We start from the raw sequence: 24,426 nt of genomic DNA, 5'->3' as shown, positions 1-24,426 counted from the left end.
AGCAATCTTTTAATTAGAAACACAGCTATTGACCTAACAATGCAATGAGAGGCATGTTAATAAACACCAGAGGACCATGTGACATCTGTGTTGCTTAGTGCTGCTTATAAAGCAGCAGCCATGTGAAACACAGGCTACTCTGAGCACTGAAAATCACCATTAAAAATTGCATACCCACAGTGTTATTTTTGCTGCTCTCTCACAGAAAGGGACATATGTCATTTTCAGGGTACTTCACCACCTCTTCTGGATTCCTGAATTCTTTGAGAAGGGAGAAGGATGAGAGAAGAGGGCTTATTAAGGAACCAATTATAACAGTTTTACTGTCCATTTTGTAACTTGAACACCTTTGCTGTTTTCACCTGGGGAAACAAATGTGCTACCCTTACAGAGAAAGCCACCCAGACTAGCCCAGCAGCTTGCCACTCATTTCAAACAGCTGGGAGTAAATAACCCAGCTGAGTAAAATTAAATTAATATAGCCATTTTCACATTCCTGTGGTGGGGATATTTTCTTCTGCCTGTTGTCTTTCAGCTCTCTAATCTCAAGAAGATCTAATTTTCACTCTGTGACAACCCTGGTCCTTCCTGGGGTGCCAAGGGGACATTTCAGGGGGGTGGTGGACCTTCACAGCCAACGTACCTGGGGGTGCTCCTTTTTGTAGGGGTGAGTCTTTCTTTCTGTACAGTAGAATTTTGGGGGTTCATTCTTGGTTGGTATGTTATTTTTTCTCCCTTACATCCACTCCAAGTTGTTTCTGATACTGCTGCTATGTCCTGTCTGAATTTAAGGCATACCCTGAAGGGGGCTGCGGCACTACTGGCTTCTCTGCAGTGGTCAGCTGCTAATCTGAGTACTAAACCAGCCTATCACCATCATGAAATTCTTGCACTTTGCTCTGGCATACACTTCATATGGCTGCACTTATATGCCTGAATGCAGAGGTGCAGGATTAATCCCTGACTGGCTTCTAGTGGCCTGTTTTGAGACCATTTCGAATGAGTGAGTGTAAGACAAACTACAGTGACTTTATCACTGAAAATCTGTAAAAATAAACTAGTCCTTATAAACCAGTGATCATCCCTAAAAGTGTGAGCAATCTGTATGACAGAGCATGCAATAACATTTCAGGGAATTTCAACAGTATTTTCAACATAACAATGCAACAAATACTGAAGAAATTATGAAAGCAATCACCGTAAGGATTCCTTGCCACAACTCTGCCCCATTCTCTGGGCCCCTCACTGTCAAAGAGGAATGTGGTTTCTTACAGGCATACATTAAATATTCTGTCTGGGTTTAAACTGTTCTGCCCACAGTGTTTAATATGCAGGCTTGATGGCACTAAAAATACTGGTGATTTGGTTTGCAGATTACTAGTTGTTGTGGTTGTAAATCTGTTGTCATGCAAATGCCTAGATTATCCTGTTTATGAAACCAGCTACTTTTTCATTTTCTCTGTGGCTGTATTTCAAAGATGAGACATTATTTCCAAAGAAGCTTATAACTGAAGATGCTTAGCAGGAGTACAGAAAGCATATAAAGTCTGATCCTAATGCTGTTCAGTGGGTTTTCAGAAGAGCTCAGTATCTCCTATACAGGCTTTTAGGCAGACAGGTCAGGTCAATGTGAAGAACAAACTGTGCAAACACAGGCCACCATCCCTTGACAAATCCACTTTTTGCAAAAGTGCTCCAATGAAGATACATATTTTCAAATCCTCTGGGTCAGAAAAAACACATTATTGACTATTATGTGCCTGCCTTATGTCTTTGGCTTAGGACCTTTGGGGGGAATATGACTTAGGACCATTTTGGGAAATATGTCTCACTATGTTCCCTGAAATAGTATTAGTTGCTCCAGTCATCATACAGGAAGGAGCAAGACAAATCACAGCCAGCAATGATACATGCACATTGAGGGAGCATGTATTCATGTGCTTTCAAAAAAAAAAAAAAATCATGAGAAGTTTTTAGTTACACAAGGCACTTCAAAAATCTTGTAATGTAGAAGGCAGTAACTGTGTGTCTAGTGCCGGAAAATCTGGCACTATTTGTTCCAAAATGCATTTTTCTCTTGTTGTCAGCTACATGCAACTGAATCCTCTCTGTATTGCTCTACCTCCTGTGTTGTCTTCATGAGACCAGTGAGATCAAAAACAGGTCGGTCAAAATTACCCAAACTGCTGTTTTCAGTTGATTATCCTTGACATAGTCTTTTCTTGTAATCTTTAAAATGCAGGTTGGGAAGTGAGCTGTGTGCCATTAATGTCTTGTTCTTACTTAGGATCACAAAATGATTCTCTGAAATGAAGTCAACCATCCATGTTCCTGAACCACAGATTAATTTAGAGCCACTGCTTGAAAAATTCTCATTGTAATCAAAAAAGAAATTTTTAAGAGATGGGAAATAAAAGCATTAAAAAATTGTACAAAATATTTTTAGGAACCTAGATATATACTGTTTACTTAAACACATAATTATTTCTTGCTAATGACTCTTTGCTTAAATTGCTTCCCCTTCTGCCAATAGTCTTGAACAACATGTAAGATTTTTTGAGGTGGAGTGCAGTAGTATGTAAACTGGAGAAATGGCAAGCTCTCTGCTGTGCAGTGCAGCCCAGTGTTTTGTGAAACAGTGGCAGTACAGTCCACATGTTACATGGTGATGCCATAGCAAAACATTCATACTCAGTGTTCCCCAGAAGAAAAAAAGAAAACATACAATGAGCAGAAAAAAAAATATAGGTGGAAAAGGATGTCTTTTTTCTCAAGTACTGAAACTCAGCTGCAGAGGTTGACTCTGACCTAAACAACACCCACTCCATTCTTACTGGAATCACTAGGCTGTTTGTCAGGCCAGAACAAACTGCTATTTTTTATTATGTGGTAAAGAGTTCCTTTTTAACTCTTTTTAAAACATTAAAATGCATAAGGGAGCCTGAATTCAGCCCTGTCTCTCACAATTTAAGTGGTGGAACTACTGCTATATTCGTAATTCAGGAGAGGGATATAAAGCCAAGGTTGAGAAAATTCAAACCAGTAATGTAACTAGTGTTTTATAAAATGCTCAAATTCTATCCTTGGATTTCCTAAAGGAAGCTCTGGGTGCTCCTTAAAAAGATGGGAGAAAAGGGTTCAAAATTATATCTTCATGTGACACACATGTAAAATAAATTAGTTTTATTTTATCCCACCATACCAAATCATTATAGAGGATGGAATAGCAGATTTTACCTTCTTGAGTATCAAATAATAGGTAATAAAAGTTGTTTAATTAAAGTAGCCCTGAACAGCATTACTACAAACACAAAGCCCATGACATGTGGGCATATGCTTAGAAGAATTTTATTTACCATTAAGCCACTTAGGCAGAGAGTGGTTTGGTGATCATTGGCCAGGATGTCAATAAACTAAAAAATTTTCATACAACGCATCTCACTTGTCTGTATCTCATGTTCTCACATCTGAATGTGGAAAATAAAAGATGCTTTTGAATCACATGGTGGTAACTATGCTAGTGGACAGACATATGTACCTATAAATTGCAAAACCTCTGTTAACTGTCACTTACACTGAAGAAACTGGCTAATTTGGTGGTTAGTTAGACACGTGGCACAGTGATCCTAACTCGTGCATTATATTCACCAGGCAAAGCTCATTGATATGTGGCATCTTTGTCACGGAGGTGGATGTACCTTTGGAAGGGCTGCCCTACTGTGAGCATTACTGGGACAGTAGGATTAATGGCACACAGCTCACTTCCCAACCTGCATTTTAAAGATTACAAGAAAAGACTGCCTGTCAGTCAATGGAAACAAGGCTCTATTGGACAGACAGGCCTTAGGAATGTAAAGCATAATGATTATAGATGGCACTGAAGGAAGTGTATCAAATACAAGTAAAACTGCTGGTGTTACAGCCTCTCCTCCTATGTGATACAAGACTACAAATCTCTAACCTTACCCATTGCTGCTGCACAGCATTTCTGAGCAGTTTTCCTCTGCCCACCAGGTAAGAGGGTTTTAATTAGCATGTGTATTTCCAGCTACATACAGATTTTAGAAAACCGAGCCTTTGATGTACTTCATACAGATAAAGAAATCTATATTATAATAAACTCTATTAAGCATATAGTGCTGTATAGCTGTGCCAGTATGAAAGCCCTTATTTAATTTCTAGCTTCTTCCACCCTACCTGCATTAGTTTTTGAATTGTTCATGACATCACAAGAAGTTTTTGACAAGCTGACAGTATTCTATGCTGCAGTGAATGCCATTTTCTCTCTCCGTGTAGTGAAGATCTGTGCTCATAAATGTTAAAATGTTACAACAAAAGAAACCAAACCCCTGTCACAGTTCACAAAGATACAATGTCGACCTACAATAAAAACGTGCTGGTTTTGCTTTGTCTTTTACTCTGAACTTTGACAGAAGAACAGGACAGTATACTTGGTCAAAGCCAGGAGAGAAGTGAGGAGAAGGAAGAAGTAATACGTAGCAGGGAAATGTAAATCTTAACAGATAAATAATGATCTAAAACCACAGTAAGCAATTAAGATTGCTTAGTTAATCTTCTCCATAGTCTCCTCCATAGTCTCCTCATTTAATGATTTAGATACAGTTCTTTCTTATTATATCAAAAGCTTTCTTTTTCAGAACAAAGGCTTCCAGACAGTAGCCCTCTTATACTCTTTCACTTCACAAAGACACAGTTCAGCACAAAAATATTTCATATCAACTTCAATGATGTTGTGCAGGCAAATAAAATTACAAACCTAAGTGGTCAGAACAACTGTTAATGTCAAAGATATATAAAAGCAAATTTTATAAATTAGGATTAAAATAAGAGAAAGTAGTTTAACCCAAAACTGCATTAAGGTAGCCCCATGAAAGTCTTTATAAATTAAATATAGGAGAGATTATGTATTGTATCACAAAGAAGTAGCTTTTGAAAATAAGTATGCATGAAATACAATACCCATTTCAGTGGATAAACTGCTTAAATAAAACAAACGGCACCTGGTTACAGACAAACTATAATGATTGCCTCAAGAGGTTTTTTTAAATGATATATATGAAGATATCTTTGTTATAGCTATGACTTCAGGCAAGGTAGAAGATGTTGCAAAAATAAAGGCCAATCTGTCATAGTCTGTCAAGTGCGGTAGCTAAAAAGACACTGTAAAAAGATCTCAGAGAATTTGTGACATACAAAGAATATGGGACTTTAAGCTTTTCTTGTACAGATAAAGGAAGTCCTTTTATTGTCTTATATTTCTCATAATTAACATGCATGATGCAATAAGATACCTGAAAAGAGTAGACATTCATGAGAATTCATCTGATAAATGGCCTTTGAGGTTAAGGCTCTGAATTACAGTAGGATTCAGAACTCAGTCTTATGTGTTTTTCCCATGTAAAAATGTTGGCACAGGAGGCTTTGACACATTGACTGTGTAAATAAGTGACGGCTCTAAATAATCTAGTCTGAAATTCAGTTAGAGATCAATTGTTCCCTGATTTGCTGGCAAAGTTATTTTAAATCAGAAGTGCTACAGAACTAGAGCACTTGACTTCTGACTTTGAATAACCCCAGCCACAAAATTCCTGTTTACTTATCCATGCAGCATTATCTCCTGTCTTCTCAATATGTCCTTTAATACATTTCTATAATAGATATTGATCAGTTTGATGAAAACTGACACATATAAAGTTCTTGTATGACTGAAGGGTTTTGCTTTCCCTGATTAAAACTGGTGATGTTTATTTGCAAATACTCCTTCCATTGCTCAGAAATTTGTGTCTACTGCAGCAACTGATTTGACTGGAAAATCACATCTTTCTCAGAGGGAAGATTTAATTCTCTTAGTCAAGATAGTTTTCTTCAGTTCCTTGGTATTTGCATACTTAGTGCTATGATCATCTTTATCTTCAACTACCACATGAAAGGCTTTTATTTTTGAAATTCAGATTATATGAGTACACATTACATGATAAAGCAAATTATAAAGCAGACTAAATATCATAGAAATTAGAATTTTACTTCAATTTTCACTCGTTTTGGTTTGTAAAAGACCTTACTGAGTTCCTTTCCATTATACCTGGTTTCTTCCTTGAATGAGAGAAGTATTAAGCTCCTTAAGATTCTATCATCTAATCACATGCCTGGCTCAGTGTAACCTAGTCAGATAAATTTACCAGCCACAATCACTCTTTAATTTTTTTTAGAAGTTTTTCTGTGATGATTCAGTCCACATATGGATTTTAATTTTGAGTTGCCAATTGTCCTGAATTCAAACCAGAAGGTCACTAGATCCTACCAGTTGTAAACCCAAGAAATAAAAATTACTTCATTTTTTCAGCTGTTTCTCTGATAGTGAGAATATTTTCTGCCAAGCTTGAAAAGAGAATACTGCTTCCTGTATTTCTGCCATTTTGCAACTGTTTAATCCATCAAGTAGAAACTGCTGCTCTTTGCATAGTGAGCTGCAGTGCTGAGAAATTTAATATGGAACACGATAGCCTCCTAGTTATTAACATTATAATCTCTTCCAGTATTTTACTGGTTGCTTAAAAATAAATTTTTGTTACAACATAATAGTGCATTCATGGTCACAACGGTATACAGGTAGGAGTTCTCTTTTCTCAAATATTTGCAAGAAACATAAACAAAAAACATATGTTTCAAATATTTCACTGAATACCTTTTTCCACTCCTGCATGTATGTTGCAGCCATTTGAGCACTCTGCTGTTTCAAAATCCTACCATTTACTTTCATGTTTTATCTTTGTCTTATTCTTGTTTTTATTCTTTATCTTTCTGTATTTTAAAATGTACTTTGTGCTCTAACCTGAAGATTTTTTTTCCTCAACACTGACCCTCCTATCTTCTCCATCTCTGTAATTGTCACAAGAACAATTCCAGCTTTCAAATATGTCATTAGGTGGTTTTGTGTTATAATCCTAGCTGTTTGCCTGCATTGCTAATCTCTATCAACTTGACCAACTTGGGTGTAAGTAGTCTGTACTTTTTGCTTAGAAAAACACATTGTGACTGAGTGGGTGTTCCATCCACGTGGCTTCTTCACTATTGTTTTGATATTCAAAACTCTTTCACTAAGAAAGAAAGGCTTCTCCAATGCTCAAATATCTTGCTGGCTCAACCTTTCAAAGTGTGCTTTGTGCTGTCCTGGCATTTTCATTAATTTCTAGCACAAGTGATGGGCCAAACCCCGAAGACTTTGAATCCAACTCCTCTCCTTCCTTCACACCTCCTCTTCTGGAAACTTTGGAAAGCTGAATCCAGACACAGAGCTGAGTACTGTAAATTGGCCAAACATACATCCCACCTCCACCTAAGGGGTTTTCCAAATCCTGATCCAAAATGTACTTCCTAGTGTTACTTTTTGTCTCATTTCTTTGTAAGATTCTTAAAACTTGCCTATTCTTCCTTTCATGATATTTTGGCAGTTTCACATGATTTATTTTAGGTTCACTCATGATGGTCTATGCCTGCGTGTAGAATCTCAGTTTTGATAAGAAGAAAATGGAAATGTAATTGAATCCCATTTGCATTACAAAAAGCCACATAAATAATTACATATGCTTTACTTCCATAGAAGGAAAAATGAGACAAGGCAAAAGCTTTGTAAATTAGAGATCCAAAGAGGTTGAAAACCCTATGAGGGTTTTTGTTTGATTTGGGTTTGTTTTTATCAGTAAAGAAATTTATAACTCATAAATCCTCAACTGACTTCCAGATACAAAAGTATAAGCTCTGCTTCTTCAGTATTCAAAAGCAATATCATCAGCCCCAAGTGTTTCTGTGCAATCTCTCTAAAACCACAGGCTTCATAGTTTGAACAATGAGACTTCTAATAATTACATGCAACTAATTTCTATCTTCTGTCAGTATCTGAGTCTGTAAAGGTTACATTTTCTAGTTATTTTTTGCGAATGGCGAGCCTAGAAACTTTTATGAAAAGTAAAACTTACATATTGACTTGACATCTGAAGCTGGGCCTATGATTTGAAAACCCAACAATGACTGTAAAACTGTTCAAGAATTTGCAAGAGTTGTTGACACAGAACAAGTCTCTTACTTGCTTGAAGTTCATTGCAAAACCTGGATGTTCTGTAAGGCAATGCAAATGCTCTGCAATTAATGTCAATTTGCCATACATATCTAAATGAGATTTACTTTCATGTGATTGCTCATGGAACTTAATCACCATATACGTTCACATAGCTAAAACTGCTAGTTTGCAGCTTCAGAAATGTTGTACAATTCTGTCCTCTGTTAGTGCCTTAATGTAAAATCATGGGTAAGTTATTTAATCTCACTTAATCTTACTGCACCTACAGTGCCCTGTTTGTAAAACAGAAACTGATTATCTTCTGTGTTTTGTGGGTTGCTCAAAGAGCAGGGCATGTTAAGTTTTAGTGCAAGCTGAGATACAGCACTGGCTGGGAGGCAAAAGGCATGGAAAGAGTGGTGATAAATAAGGCTTCTTGAAAAATCTTCTGCAAGTAGACCTCAAAAGGAGCATACCACTGAACAACAATACAGGAAACTGTCTTGTGTGAAGAAATAAGATTGGAAAGTACAGGTTCACTTTCCAGAAAGAGAATGTTCGTGACCCAGATTCATGTGAGAGCTCACTCACAGACAGGAACTGAGATGATTCTAAAAACAGGAATCCAGTTCAGTCGGCCCATAAGGAGCATGTCCAAAAGTTGAGGACAGGTATTAAAGGTATGGAAGTGGCACCCTGGTAAGGATTAAGCCTGAGAGGGAAAAGATGTTGGAAGAATGATAGATAAGTGGTTTTCTTTCTTACCTGGAATTCTCTGTCGAAACAGGAGGAGGAAGTAATTTTCTATCTCCTGTTGCAGAATTTCCCTATTTTGTTGTTGTAATTTAGGATCTCAAGCATGTCAGTTCAAGATGTTTGGCTCATCCACTAAATTGCCACACCCTTACAATGAAAAAATGTGAACACAGTGTTAAATTGTTGTGCAAAACCCTGCAGGAGTCTATAATTATTTAGGCATTCTGGTAAAATTTTAGTTTAGGTTTTTCTGCTGCTGAAGGTCAAGGTCTATTATTGAAATACAACCGGTATCATAATTAATAAGGTAAATGGTGACTAACTAACGTGGAAGGGGGGAGTCCACTATAACTCATTACTTCAATGAGTTCAGTTAAATTTCAAGAAATGTAGGAATTCACTCCTACTCTTTCTGTAATTCCCATGAAGGAAGCAACTGTTCAGCTTCAACATTGAAAGCTCAAAATGTTTCATGTGGAAGCATCTCATCGGTCTGAGTTCTGTTAAGCCAAACAAAATGGATTAAGCAGTGTTACGTGTCATCCCTTTCTTGAGACTTTGCCTCACATTAGATGTGGGTGCTGAACACAGAGAGATCACAGAATACCTGTTCCAAAGTAACATCATTTCACTCCAGTGCTCATGGTAACCAGTCTCTCATAAAGAGCAAGGACCTGATGAGTCTGAAGGCTGAATATGTATCTATTTCCCTGCTAGGTGTGAATGAGGAATTTCTTACTGCTCAGAGCTGTATTGTTCCTCCTGTTGTACTTTCAAGTTTTATCTCAAGTTGGAGGTCTAGGTAAAGGTTTGTATGCATCAGCATACCTTTGAGGAAAGTGCTTCCATAATCCCACATCATGTACCTCTGAATGAGTTGTACCTAGATACTCCAGAATATTACACTTCTTATAACTTTAATTCTTGTTTCATCCACATCCTTGGAAGGCACATAGAGAGTCACATATGTAAATGCAAATCCTGTCTATATCTCCTTATAAAGCACTGGCTTCCTCTCACTTCTCACTTTCCATATTTGCACAAGCTTCCAGGTTCCCAGAAATTAATCCAGGCTTACAAGAGAAAAAAATCTAAGAACAACTGGAACTGAAAAAGTAGAAAGAAATAAAAAGTTCTGGTTGCTACAGACTGTATGGCAAAAAAGAGGTCCAGCTACCAGGAAGAGACAGGTGGCTTCTGAGTGAAAATGGTAACATATTCTCCCCAGGGAGATCAGCTCCAAAGCTGAGTTCATTCTTTCCCGCTATAAAGCATATTGATGTTAACAGTTTTCTTCTGCCTGCACGTGTGTTTTTCCAATTAAGTATTGTTAAATCTGTAAACCTTGAAATACTGCTTCAGACACCCACCTTGGCTTCTACTTCCATTTTATATAACTTGTCATAGGTAGAATACAGTGTCAATAACCAATTCTGTTTCTCTCAAACGGATGCAAACTGATTTAATCTAACACCTGTCAGAGGTGAAGGAAAACTGGAACAAATAACCACTTCAGAAAGTGGAAGGAGTAATTTTCAGGACACAGAGTAGCATGTATTAGTGCACTCTCCCTTGAGATGGTGAAGGGCATGTATTTGTAAGGTCAAGTTTTGGAGGTGACATATTTGCATATGTGTACTCAGAAAGTGATGCTGAATGCAATCCTAGATTCACCAATCTCCAGTACCAATTTTTGAAAATACTTTGAGTGTCTCAGGACTTCATCTGTAGCATTAAGATTTTGCTAAAAACAACCTCTGTCTTACTGGGGAAACAAAAGTGCTGGGCACAATAGGCACCACCCAATATGTCCCTTAAACTTTCAGCTATTACTTCTGCTGCAGATAGCAGTCTTTTATTCCACTGAATTCTTGTATTCACTTGGGGTCCATGACAAAGAAAATCTGGACATGAACAGGGCCTGAGGTTTTGCACTGTTCAGGCAATGTTATTTTGTTTAGAGCATATTTTCCTTTGTAGTATAGGCTTTATTTTTTATATATATGCATCCAAAGAAGAAATACCACACTCCTACTGTTTCATATATAGAATGAGCTTTCAGCAAGACAAATAAATTAACTCCATACAAATGCATATATGGAATACAATAAAGCCCTGGACCCAAAAGGCAGGATATGGAGATGTTCAGCTCCAGATTCTTTCAGGTACTTGATGCCTTAAAGTAATTTTTCAGTAAATCTACACTTCTTTTTAAAGGTTGGGTTTTTTGGGGGGTTTTTTTCAGTTAGGAATAATTCAAATGAGCCTTTAGGTAGATGCAATACTGCTCTGTAGGAATTGGCAGATACTGGGCATGACTGCTCATTAAAGCTACATGCAAGAATTTGAGTAGACCTTTCCCTTGGACTTGATTCGTGTGAGTTTCCATTCCCTGAATTTCACTTTGATTTCTAGGTTCAACTATGTGCAGAAAACTGAAAGCCAAACTGTTGGAAGAATTATATTTATGTGGTTTCATGAAGAAATTACAGGGTTTGCAGGAGGTCGTTGTGAAAACAAAATTAAAGCTGCATTTTAGAATCTGGTCTAAATTTTAAATGTGCAACAAAATATCAGTCCTGGTGAATTTCATACATATTGCAATGCTATTATGAATATCATGCTGCTCTGCTAGTGATTAAACACACATCTTGAATAAACAAAGTTCTTTAAAGATAGGTCACCTTTTCAACAAGTCTGAACATTGCAGACCACATAATTTTGTGGCATTACTGTAAGATATTCAACTCACTACAAGAAAGAAGTTGAAGTTCTGGAGCACATCCAAAAAAGAGCAAGAGACCTGGTGAAGGGTCTGGAGCATAAGTCCTGTGAGGAGCAGCTGAGGGAGCTGGGGTTGTTTAGCCTGGAGAAAAGGAGACTGAGGGGAAACCTTATCACTCTACAACTTTGAGTTGGTGGTTGGTCACTTCTCCCAAGAAACAAGTGGTAGGAGAAGAAGAAACAACCTCAAACTGAACCAAGAGATGTTTAGATTAGATATCGGGAACTGAGGTTGTCAGGCTGTCCAGGGAAGTGGTTGAGTCACCATTGCTGGAGATATTTAAAAGATGTGTAGATGTGGTGCTTAGGGGCATGGTTTAGTGGTGTACTTAGCAGTGTTAAAGTAACATTTGGACTTGGTGATCTTAAAGGTTTTATCCAACCTAAATGATTCTATGATTCCATTGTATAATAAACTCCTGTCTCCCACCATCATTCTTTGTGCAACATTCTCATCAGCTGCAGTGGAGTTCCATGATCAGAACAGTGGCAGAATACAAGGAATACAAATGTAATTCCAAAAATATTACTCCATCTTAGATGATAGAGTTGTCTATTGAGCCTTCTGTACTGATAAGAATATCCTATATTTCCTTTCAAAAAAGCCACATTTTTGGAAATTGAACAAGAAATACCCAAAACAAGACATTCAGAAATGGGTTTATGTAGTGCCAGTGCAACAATAAAGTTGGACTAAGAGAAAGGAAGAAAAAACCCAAACTACACAACAAAAAAACCCAAACACATGGTTATGAAAACGTCTTTGTCAGTTGTTCCATCCATTGTAAGTTATGTAATCATAATTGCAGCAGTTTTTTTCTTAAAAATAAAGCTGTCATGATTCATCTATTCAATATTACAAATCTTGCTGCTTACATTTAAAAGTTTGTCTTGAGAATTTCATTTACAGGAATTCCAGGCAATACTCTAAGTACTTCTCCAGTGATCTTAGTCTTGTAGAAAAGGAAGAGAGTATGGTAGAAAACATATGACAGTAGTTAGGAGATATATGGGAAAAATCCTTTTGTGCCAGTCTCTGGTGTGTGTGTTGACACTGCTGGTGAAGCAAAAGATATGAAGGCTTTGCTTTGGGGGGATCATGGTGTTATTTGTAAAAAGTACACTAGGTTTTTATTATATTTATATGTTTAGTTTCCTGAGTTTTCAAGGGCAATAGGAGAAGTCATAATTTCTCCCTTGATGTCATCCTATGGTTGCTTCCTCACTTCTGATGCTGCAAAGTAGTTCATCCCCCTGCTCTCCTCCGTGAGGTGGTCACTGAAGTTGCTGTAGAGACAACAGAGATGTAACAGAGGAATCTTAGAACCTGTTTCAAACCTTTTCTCATCCCTGCTATGTGCAGTCCAGCTAGTGCATTTTCCATCATAGCCCCTTCCTACTGAGCCTTTTCAGTCTTCCTGGTCCTGCTTCCTTGCCTGCCAAATCCAAAGGTACCCAACCAAATGACCGCTTGGCAGTGAAGGCTGAAATCTGTTTCTCCCACTGTTCCTAATTACTTTCATTTCTTATTTGAAATTTCTTCTTTAGCCTCATTTCCTAAAGCCCATCTTCATCTAGTTTATATCTTTTCTATTTTGGCCTTCAGATGTCTTCAGTGTTTATGTTCCTGTTCCTGTTATACAAAGCCAGACTCTTCTATCCTCCCATCTGACTTGTCAACATCTGTGACTCTTTTTTTTTTTTTTCCCCCACTCAGTTCCTTTCCTTTTGCAAAGTCTGTATCACTCTCCATCTGTTCATCCAGCTTTTCCTCCAGGCTGGTTTTAATTTCTACTGATGTGCAGTTCTATTAAATGATCTGTGGTTTACCCTTTCTTCTTTTTCCTTTCTGTCCTCAGTCCTGGCCTTTGGCAGAGTTTCCCTTTCCTTCTCTAGCTTCTGACTTCAGTCACTTTTCAGACTCATGGCTAGCATACTATTCTCCACCCCTAACACACAATACCTTACTTTTCTCCATTGTCTGAGCTTGCTGACGTACCAGAATCATGATTTTAGGGAATACTGGGCTTTCTATATGCCCATCTGTACATGGTGTGCCCTGAAGCAGCAAAATGTTGCCACTGCAAGGCATCCAGCTCAGCCCTATGTGGAAGAATACCTACTGCGTTTAGAAAGTTCTTGGATCCAGTTTGCAATTTCTCCTTCAAAAAATAAAATAAATGGACAGTAAGTAAAAAAAAAAAATTAAAAATGTTGGAGACTTCAGGCAGTGCAGGAGCAGAGGCAGGCAAACTAAATGAATTCTGAACAGAGTGAGAGCAGTTATTTGAAAATCCTACCTGTCAAATTAATACTTAAAAGGCAGAGTTCTCACCTTTCCTGAGGTGTTTGAGTCTTTGCCTTTTTGTGCAAAATTCTTCCTCCAATAATCTCACTTTCCTTCCAACACAGAATAGGTTAGGTTTTAAATTTCCCCAAAGAAGAAAAATGTAGTGACAGAAAGACTGTCACTCAGTCCTGTTAGAAACATTTTTGGTTTACAGTTTTAAAGCACAGTCAGATCCCTTTGTTGCTGAGCAAATGGTGTAAAAGAGAACACATTTCTGTAAAGAATACAAGGCTTTAGCAAAATGTGCATTCTCCATGGAGAATGTAAGCATTTTCCGATTAGTGCTTTTTATGGCATACGTTATGTATTGACACAGATTAAGTTTCCCTCCTGTCTGGAACAATGCACGCTCAGGAGAGCTACTGACCTAGCAATAAACGTGAACAGCTCACGGCAAGTGGTGAAGCGGAGCTCCGGGAGCTGCAGGCAGAGCACTCCGTTCAGCTGTGCCATTCTGCCTCTCTCCTCCTACTACTCCTCCTCTCCCGCTCTCTTTTTCCTTCCCCTCTGTCTTTAGCTGCTACGCTTTCCCCAGACCTCTTGGCTTTGTTGTGCTGCATGTCTGAATAGCAGGAGGGGGATTGGCTAAACGCCGGCTCAGGAAGCGCTTCCCCGCAGCTCACGCCAACCCACCCACCCACGCCTGGGTCAGGAAATGTGAGCGGGGCTGATGGAAGCGGAGAAGCAGGGCTAAAGGCTTGCACCAGCGCTGGATGTGACAGCAGGCAGCCGAGCGCTTCGCAGCCTGCGCGTGTCCGACCCCAGGTCCGGCACGGACCCGACAATGGAGTGCTGCCGCTGGACAACCGCTGGCACCCTGCTTCTAGCTTCCCTTATCCTGGTAAATGCCATTTCTGTCCTACAAATATGTACCGCCTGTAGCTGATACTGTATCTGTGTGCATATATGCGGGTGGCTATGTTTTTAATCTCTTAAGATCGCAGTTAGAGATGAGTTTGTTTTGAACAAGTCATGTAAGTCTTATCCTCGCTAAAGTACTGCAGACTTCGAGCCTTGGTATTGTGGGTTGCTGCCGGTGGAACCAAGAAGTTGATGTTGGCATCAGCTTTCTAAACTTGGAGAGCAATGACCTGTGAATAGTGATTTAACTGCTTGGGATTTAGAGAGGAGCTGTTTCTCTGCTCTTTAAATCAAACTGTATCACGCTGTAATGTTCCTGGAATTTTCTTCCTTTAAAAAAAAAAAAAAGAAAATGTGTTTCAGTTTTGCACATGCAGAGAAGACAGGTACAGCATGTACTGAACTTTTTCCAGAAATCAGCTTAAATGAGCTTTTGTTATTTCTGTAACTCATTACAGAGTCAAGTTACCAACCTTCGAAAGATATATTCTGTGATATCTGGTATACTTCAGGGCAGTAAACTTGAGCATTACTGTATTATTTTCTTGCATACTTCTCCTGGTTATCCTGATAGGATGCCTACAGCTGAGAGATGTACCTATGCTGTTTGATGGACATTATATGTTCCTTTTTGACTCGTACTTAATTTTATGAGTGGTATGTTGGAAATCAGAAAATCTGCCGAAAGCATATTAATATGCATACACTTTTGATACACTTTGAGTCATCTTGGCATACATATGTTGCCCTTTTCTTAGAATCTGATGAAATATAGTGGTTCAAATAGCAAAGCATCATTAAGAAATACATGAATTTTATAGCAGCTTCCATCTTCTTATTTATCTGTATAAACCAGTCTATAGTAAGCATTATAATCTTAACACATTTTCAGTAGCCACATGGGGACCTAAACATCAGGATAACCCTATTCAAAATGCTTATTTAAAATGATTGTATTATTAAAAAAAGAAAAACCAAACCCAACGTTTTGGATATAGAGTCACTAAATACTATTTGAGCGCTAGAAATAAGAATGCTATCTGGACTGATCTAGAAGTCTTACTTTGTTTTAAAGTCTATTTGCCATTCATAATACTGAATTCATGCAAAACAGCATGTAGTCAGCATAGATTCTCTTTCATTTGTGAAAATGAGATGTTTATAACCTGATGACCGTAATAAGTCAATAACAACTTAGCCAATCCTGCAGGACTAATTTAGGGAAGATCAACAGGAGATGTGACTCAACAAGTATGTGTAAAGACTGTAGGATTTGGCCTCATGTTAAGCTCATAATATTTGTACATCACTCTGCTGCTTGTGAATTAAGTTCTCAGTCCCTGATTCATGAAAATAAATAGTGCATTCTGCTGCCAACTATTATCCATTATATTCCACACTATACTAGTTTTTATTTGTATGACTTACCCTGCCTCAAGAGATTTCCCTGCACCTCCCAGCAAATCTCTTTGTGCCTTAAGAATAGTGATGTGAAGGAAGCTTAACTTTCTTTTTGAATCAGACCATTCTTTTGCTCCTTCCATAGTCAGGAAAATCTCTCACTTGCTTTCAGCAGGAGATTAGGTAAACATTCCAGTATTTGACTTATAGCTTGGCTAGAGATAGGGATAAGTTGTAGGATACCTTGGTATACTCATTCCTACTGTAGTTTATTGCAGCATGAGTTCACCAAAGGCATGGTAGAAAGCTCATAGATGTTTTCTGAGAAAAAACAAGAAGTCATTGAATCAGGCTGTGACCTGGCTGTTAGCATCCTAGACGTTAGCCTTTAGCCAAGCAGACAGAATGAGTTTGAAATCTATGACAATCAACATTTGGATTTATGTTTATTGCCTTGTATCTCTTCGAAAGGCTCTGTCTTTCCCACATTAACCAACACCAGCAGCTTCTTGTCATGTAGCACTCTAGTAACATCAGCAAAAGTTTACAGCTGTAAGCACTAAGGTTATGCAAGAAATGCTTACAAGATTGGTCTTAGAAGAATTTATCACACGTTCCTAAGTGTTCAGTAAGACACAGTAGAGCAAAGTAGCACCTAAAGTCTTTGTTCAGCATCTTTGCCTCAAGGAAGGACATTGCACAGCCCAGGCACACACACAGCCTATATACTTGTACCATATTGAGAGAACCAGTTTGTCAGGCATTTATGTGGACTAATTTTCATGGCTCTTTTGAGAATCTGAGCCATAACACTAAGATGCTTGTATTGAAAAAGCTGTATGAAAAGGTAATTTTTCTTTCCAGAGAAAGACCACATATTTGGAGAATTTTGCTTATTGCTCCATGAACTTTCGCATGCTAAGGAAATATTACTACATTACTTTTAAGAGCAACAAAAGAAAGCAGGCATTTTGTTCCGGAGATTTTCCCTTTGGTTAGTTTAAAAATAAAAGCCTAGCACAAGCAAATCACAGTTGTCTAACTCAAAGGAATGTAGCCAAAACCATAACCAGCCATGAGTTCAGCCGAACTCGAAGTCAAATCACGTCATGTCAGAAGGACATTTAAACACATTTGCATTTGTTATTTGCATCTTTTCAGCAGCTTTTTTAAGCTCTCTTTGTTGCTGTTGCGATTCTTACAGAAGTTACACTAGGGACTGTAATAAAGTACATGTGTTTTTCTACAGGATTTCTTTCTTTTGCTGTGCTAATTTGTACATGGAAAATAGTCAAATACAATAGTCCATTCCTTCCAGGCTCTTTGGCATTACACTCCCCTATTATCTAACTGGGTCTGTCTTGGATGACCACAAGCACAATTAGCCAGTGAAATGAGTATGTTTCTTGTTTACATCTGAATGCACAAAGCTTGACGGCTTTTCCTTTCACGTGTAGATAGGTCTACCTACTGCTGTATGTCTGTCTCTACAATTGTAGGTATATTAAGGGGGTTTTTTTCCAGTATGAGATCCAAAGAACACAAATGTATTTTTATGCAGGATCATGTATATGTACAGACTAGCATTTGATCACATCAGTTGGGGAAGGATGAACTGAAATGCAGAGTTCAGCTATACAAAGCTGAGATTTATTCATGTTACAAAGTGAAAATGTCTCACCATTGTGGTTTGTGACTCATGCTGCTATACTTCAGATATGCCATGTCTATAAAACAAAACTATTTCTTATGGGAAGGACTAGATGCTAATAAGTATGTATGATCATAATTTCTTCCTGTATTACACTAGAATTCTGTGTTGGGACATATTTAACTGACCTCTTCCTTCAGATTCTTGAAGTATAAAATTTATTTCTTCTTTTTCTACCAAGTGCAGAGGCTTGCATGAGCTAAATTAAGGTTGTGTCATGCATTTTTTTTTGCTTTTGGATTTTAGTGAATTGAACTCTGCACTTAATGTAGGCTGTTGAGCTACTATCTGCTTCACCAGTGTCACTAAAGGTTAACGTGTTCTTTTAATGAATTTGCTAGATTCACAGGGCTGCAAAAGAATAATGAAAGAAGGTATAACACTGAACACTGTGGAGAGTCTGAAGATTGGAATGTGTTCACCTGTAGTCATGGATCTGTCAGCTGGACAAACTTCAGTGCTCAGAAGGTTCATGAGTTAATGCAAAGTCTGAGAGGGCCATATGACCAGACAAATAATTCTTTAGAAGAGGACTATCAATCTCTGCATGACTAAATTTCCACTGAAGCAAATATAACCTGAATCCCTTAAAACTGTGTTGTTAGCTGTCCAAATAAAACCTCATGATTTCTGTTGTATTGTCAAATCTACGGACAGCAGTGTTGCTTCTATTGCTTTTTTGTAGCTATTTTCTTAACCTTGTAAGAAAACTCAGAATTGTATGGGAAAAAATTACATGGGGGAAAAATGGGAAATTGCAGTCTGAAGAAGGAAAGAAGAGTGGTAAGACCATCCTTTATGGAAACAATTAAAAAGTTAAAGGTAGTGAAAAAAAACCTGAAAACACACCAACAACCAGGTGGTATAAAATCATGATAGGGAGCAGGCAAAAGAAAAAGAAATTACTTTTTCTCAGCCCAAGTCAAGGACAGTTCTAAAATAAGTCTTCTCATCTGGTGGACAACAATTAATCCAAAAATTGTCATGAAGTGATTATTTCATCAGAATATCGTACTTGGGTATGAGCCACAACTTCTTCCTAACTCCTGTACAGGAATGGCTAGTTTTTGTTGTTGGCTTCTCCATCTTTTTGCAACACCTTATGGGCAGCAGGCTTATCTTAGCAGATGGCTGACCAGTATTGCATGCTCAAGGTGTTACAACGTGTTCTAACTCTAAGATGTATGTAGGCAAAATGGGGGAAGTAAGCAAAGGATATATATTCTGTGGAGTGAGAAGATTTTCTCTTAGGTATTTAAGCCTGTGTAGTGTTGAACACAGACCAACAGCAGTCAAAGCTTAGTAGAATCTGATCACTTAGATGTCCTTCTATCTCAGGGAATGTAAATCATTTCATCATAGGTCTGAGATTTTTTATCATCTACCTTTTAAGTACCCTGTTTAGAATTCCATTCCATGTATGACCATCTTTATTTCATTTTTCTGCAGTAACTGAACTTTTCCAAACTTCTTATAAAAGTAGCTAAAGTTGGGTAAAATTGGAAGGGGGGGAAAGCAGTGTGTGTATTTGTGAGATTTCGTTTTCTGACAAAGCCAGCATATGTAGAAATCTTAGTAGTTTTGTCAGCTGTGGATTTTTTGGTTGCAGCTTATAGGGGCAGTCATTCTAGCTGTGCAGAGAAATAAGTAGTATGTACATTGATACTACTGTACATTAATTTTCACATTGTTTCCACTTTAGTGTTCACTGCCTTTATGGAATCTCTTCCAAAGCTTCAACCTTTAAAATTTCTGCTTTTCAGGGACTTCTCATAGAGGAAGTTCAACAGAGAGGGTGTCAGGGTAGAGGGAAGGGGGTTGTGTGATAATGTAAGACATCCTGATAAATTCCAAGAGTGCTCAAGAAATGAGACAGGAAATTATATGCAACTTATAATAAATTCAAACTGTCCCATAAAATAAATATTTGTTTCCATATGAATGGTGGGTGTCGAATTTCCCCTTCTAGCTTTGTTGGATATAATCTTAGTCCCTGTTTGAAGTTTCCTAGTGTGTTGTTCAGGTTCTGTGCTCTATCAACAGAGCCAGATATGAAAGGAAATAAAAGAAGCAATAGGGTCTCCTACTGTTTTGATGCTGGCATCAGATGGATGAATTATTTATTTACTTATATTTACTTACTTACTTGCTGGTTTACTGAAATCCTGTATTTCTTTCAGTCTGAATTGTTAAAAGCATGAGTTGTTCAGGGCAAACATAATGGCCTTTAACAAGCCCAAGGCTGTCTTCTTCTCTTACTGTAAATATCTTTTGGATCTGACATTTTCATATTTCCTGTAACTTTTTAAAAGAGAGAGGATTTTCAAGTTCCCGTGGTATGTTCAATATTTCCCTTAAAGGTCCAGCCATGTTTTAAAGACAAAAGATCTGAATTAGCTGAAAGGGAGAGGGAAGTACTGTAACACAAATATCTGAAACTAAAAGCTTGAGTTTCTGTAGGTTTAATTGTAAGATTCTGCCACTCCAAACTTTAGAAGTCTTATCATTCTCTGATGGGCTCATCAGTGCTGGTAAGCACCAGGTCAAGAGGGAGTGTCTTATCACCTTACTAGAACTGAAGACTGACACAGAGAGAAACGCATATCCTTTCTGTGTAGCAAACTAGTTCAAAGTCTGGATGTGTCATTTCTGGCTTTTGGGGACAGCAAGGGAAAAAAATATTTTCCTCACATGGGATTTGAGGGCAGCATGAGAAGAGGAGCAGCAGCTTATGTCCTGACAGTGTTTAGCGCCTTCCATCTTGGCAGGTCAATGTAAATTCATGAAAGAAAAGAAAAGTGGTACTGCTAAAAGACTTCCTTCCTTCCTTCCTTCCTTCCTTCCTTCCTTCCTTCCTTCCTTCCTTCCTTCCTTCCTTCCTTCTGAATTCCTTCCGAATTCCTTCCGAATTCCTTCCGAATTCCTTCCTTCCTTCCGAATTCCTTCCTTCCGAATTCCTTCCGAATTCCTTCCAAATTCCTTCCCTCCCCCCCTCCCTCCTTCCTTTTTTCTTAAAGCTGATGAGCACAGCACAGCCAACACATACATTCATTTCTCCCCATTTAGAAAACACTTGGCATGCAATAGCCCTCATCACAGATTACAATTTTAATTTTCTCTCATCACCTTTCTGTGTGCATTGTGGGCTTTATCCCTGCCCACAGTTCTTACTACGTGGAAGAAAAATCCGAAGTCCTCGAGTGCAAGATGCACTTTTGAACCCATGCTGTTGGGTGGGTTCCGAATTCTGAAAAATGATTTCACCTCTCCTGTATCTGAACCAGTCCTAGCCTTAAAAACCCTTCTGAGTCAATAAGGCAACAAATCTGAGGCTGAGCCATCTTGGACTTGCTCTGTATTGGATCACCCATGCCTGGTGTTTACACCAGCACAGCAGGATTTAAATATGACAAAATGTTGTAACTTCAGTCTGTGAGAGCAAGAAAGAAAACTCTTGTATTCACACTGCTCTCCTGGTGTGTTTTTTCATATGGGTAAAAAGGGTGAGAGATAGGACTCAGCTGAGGTTTATAAGGCACTGTTATAAAATGTTACACAGAGCTAAGTGTGCACCATGTTGAAGTGATATGGTGTCAGCTCCATCCCCTGCCAGCAACCCCTTTCCCCGTCCCTCCAGCTGGCTGCTGCCCTTCTATGAGGAGAAATGAGCTCACATTTGGCACATTTCTCCTGGGATACAACTTCCAGTCCAGGTTTAGGAATGGCTGTTTAGCTCTTAATGTCCTGAGATGGCTGTTAATCGATCCTTCCTTGTACTGTGGCACACTAGAAGCTGTGTCCTCCCATATACACAGTGCAGCTATATGGCTTGCTTCAGGGCATTAGGAATCCCTTGGGACTATGAGGACAGCACTGGCAATATTCTTGTCCTTCTGAGATGAATTTATGTGTGGAGATAATTATGTAAGAGGGTGCAACTGTGTACAACACTGAGACACTCTTTTTAGGAGTTCAGTGTGACACTTTGTCCTATTACTTGTGCAATAGCCATATCAGGTCATGGTTAGGGAGGGAGGTGAGGTTATTGCCCTCTCAATAAACCTTTTCTTTCCTGTGCAAAAGGAAAACATACTATAATTTATCTTTTTCTTTCCCTTTAGTAATGAGCCTGTCTTGCATGACTGTGCTCTTAAGAATAAGAGAAGACAAAAAGGAGCACAGCACTGAAAAGGACTAACACAGCAAATTTTCACTAATGTCCCTGAACTGAGCTAGCTGTATGTGTATCAGGTGTTTTCCTTCAGGGTAAGGAAAAATCCACCTATTGCTCTTTCCCTTTGTTCACAAGAGCAGAATAAGCATTGGGAAACTGCAAGAGTATCTTGGTGAAATTTTCTCATGATGGATAATTTGTGGCAAGAGGAGTAAATGTAAAACTATCCAGAAAGAGATTTGGATTTTTTTTTTTTGTTTATTCCTTTTTAAGAGACTGAAATAATAAATCCTGGGTGATTTATCTGCACTAGCAAAATCTGAGCGTAATTACCCAAAGTTCAGAATATATGCTCACACGCCTGTGCTCCTGTGCCAGTACCTTCCTTGTGGTTTGGAGACATTCAGATCAAGGGTTCCCTGTGCCAGGGATTTTCCGTAGGAAATACTCTCTTGATCCCCTCAGAGGCCTTTTGCTTTGACTTGCAAGTGAAAAGGAGGCAAAAATTCCTAAGTTAATTTCCAAGACTGTGAAGCCTCAGGCAAGTGGGATGGTACTGTTCAGTTCACAGTTGCATCCCCAGTAGGAGGGAGTTGCTAGCCTCCAGGGAACTGAGGAGACAGTGTTCAAGGAATAGCCACTTTGGCCTCAAGATGTCTGATGCTCATTGCAGCTACTTTTCTTTCCAGGTTGTTTGCCAGGGAAAACGGTGTTGTAGAAGTATTTTGAACAGTTCTGTAGGCATCCTTTTGATCTGGCCATATGGAACAGCATGCAGTTATTCATGGCAGCAATGGCACTTGGGGTCACTCAGCATCTCAGGTGCAGTAAACAACTCATGCAGATTGGGTACAAGGGCATTTTCTCTTTTCATCTTTTAAATTCTGTGAGAGCATGTCTTGGGTTGACTTTATGATGTGTATCCCATATCGCTGCCCTATGCCTAGAAATTAATTCTTGTGCCTTTCTATGCCTTTAAACTGAGCCTGAGAGGGGGAAAGAAAAACTGAGCAAAACTTTTTCAAAGCAGTTTGCAGCTTGTTCAAGGTCACACAGAGACAGCGACTGTTTTTTTCCAGCTGCGGCAGGGGAGCGAGGAAGCACCCGGCTTGCTGCTCCTGGGTCAGATTTTGGCCAGTTGTTCAGTTTCTTTTTCTCCAGAGAGAGACTGAGAGTTGAACTTTTTTTTTCCTTCCTGGAATTTCGGATTTTCTCCCTTTTCTACTGGACTGCTTCAGTATCAGAGCATATCAGGAGGACTTTCCACCGGGCATAGAGGGCCTGGCCCTGGCCCAAGCCCCAGCTCCAAGGAGACCAAAGGAGGACTCTAACACTTTCCCAGGTTTTTTCTCCACAGCGAGAGATTTTATTATTTAGCAAATATTTTATTATTTTCCTTTTCCCGTGTGTTTGTTAAATAAATAGTTTTTTATAGTTTTTATCTCTTCCACTTTCCTTTGAGGAAAATTTATTTTTCCCGAACCTGGTGGGGGAGGGGTGGTTGTGCCTTCTCTCAGAGGATATATTTCTAAATTTAGCCAAACCGGCACAGAGCAGAACTTCCATTACTTTGGTAAGCATGTCAGGTAGGTGGGATTTTCTGGTTTGTGTGGTCCTTCTGGAGGCTGGCTGGTTGGTAGGTCTGGTGGCAGAAGTCCTTTTTTTTGCTTTTACATGGGATACAGACCAGACAATGGGAAGACAAGCTGTTTACCATACCAGCTAAACCATCTATCCTGATCCTGAATCTGACCTTTCGGAAAAGAAAATAGGTTGAAGTCATTGGTTTCTATGGCTGACTTCATGAGGTGCATGAAATGGAAAGATACCTCCTTGGAACTGAAGAACATCTATTGTCGTGGGAAATCCTAGTGTTTCCAGGGAATCATGCTCCTCAGAAAGATAAAGCTTACTGTTGTCAGCCCTTTCTTCAGTATGGTGCAGTTATTCTGGAAGACTAGATGTGCTTTGTTCATACAGTACCATTTAAAATTACGTGCAAGTCTTTGTCTAGATAGATTAAACATTTTCTTTTCGTGAATTGCAAACTGTATGTGTCAGAATATTTTGCTTATGTTGTTTCAATATATTCACTTTGAAAAGTTTCAACAGTTAGTCAGAAGTGTCTTGTATGTTATCATACTTTTTGATGGTAATTACCAATATTAATTCAACTGACTGTGAATTCGTTCTGCCTTGCCTTTTTTCAAAAGCCAGAGATTTCCAAACAGTTTTCCATGTGAGCTTTAATCCCGCTGTTAACTTGGATGGAATGCAACTAAGATATATAACATTGTGCCAATGAAATCTTA

General features: G+C 38.6%; 1 protein-coding gene across 3 annotated transcripts in view; it reads left to right on the top strand.

Moving 5' to 3' along the window:
• The window catches only part of ADAMTSL1 (ADAMTS like 1), a 415,079-nt gene that overhangs the window by 212,964 nt on the left and 177,689 nt on the right, over nt 1-24,426 (top strand). Inside the window, exon 1 of one of the 3 annotated variants that reach the window (XM_010392980.4) lies at nt 14,459-14,808. The exons of the other annotated variants lie outside the window; for them this stretch is intronic. Coding sequence (XP_010391282.1) covers nt 14,752-14,808 — 57 coding nt within the window. The 5' untranslated portion in view covers nt 14,459-14,751. Of the gene's footprint in view, nt 1-14,458; nt 14,809-24,426 lie in introns of those variants that run through there. 3 annotated transcript variants of the gene reach the window in all.

The sequence above is a fragment of the Corvus cornix genome, chromosome Z (assembly GCF_000738735.6).
Source record: "Corvus cornix cornix isolate S_Up_H32 chromosome Z, ASM73873v5, whole genome shotgun sequence".
Lineage (NCBI taxonomy): Eukaryota > Metazoa > Chordata > Aves > Passeriformes > Corvidae > Corvus > Corvus cornix.
The sequence above is the reverse complement of the archived record's forward strand: the minus strand, read 5'-3'. Positions and strand labels throughout refer to the sequence as shown.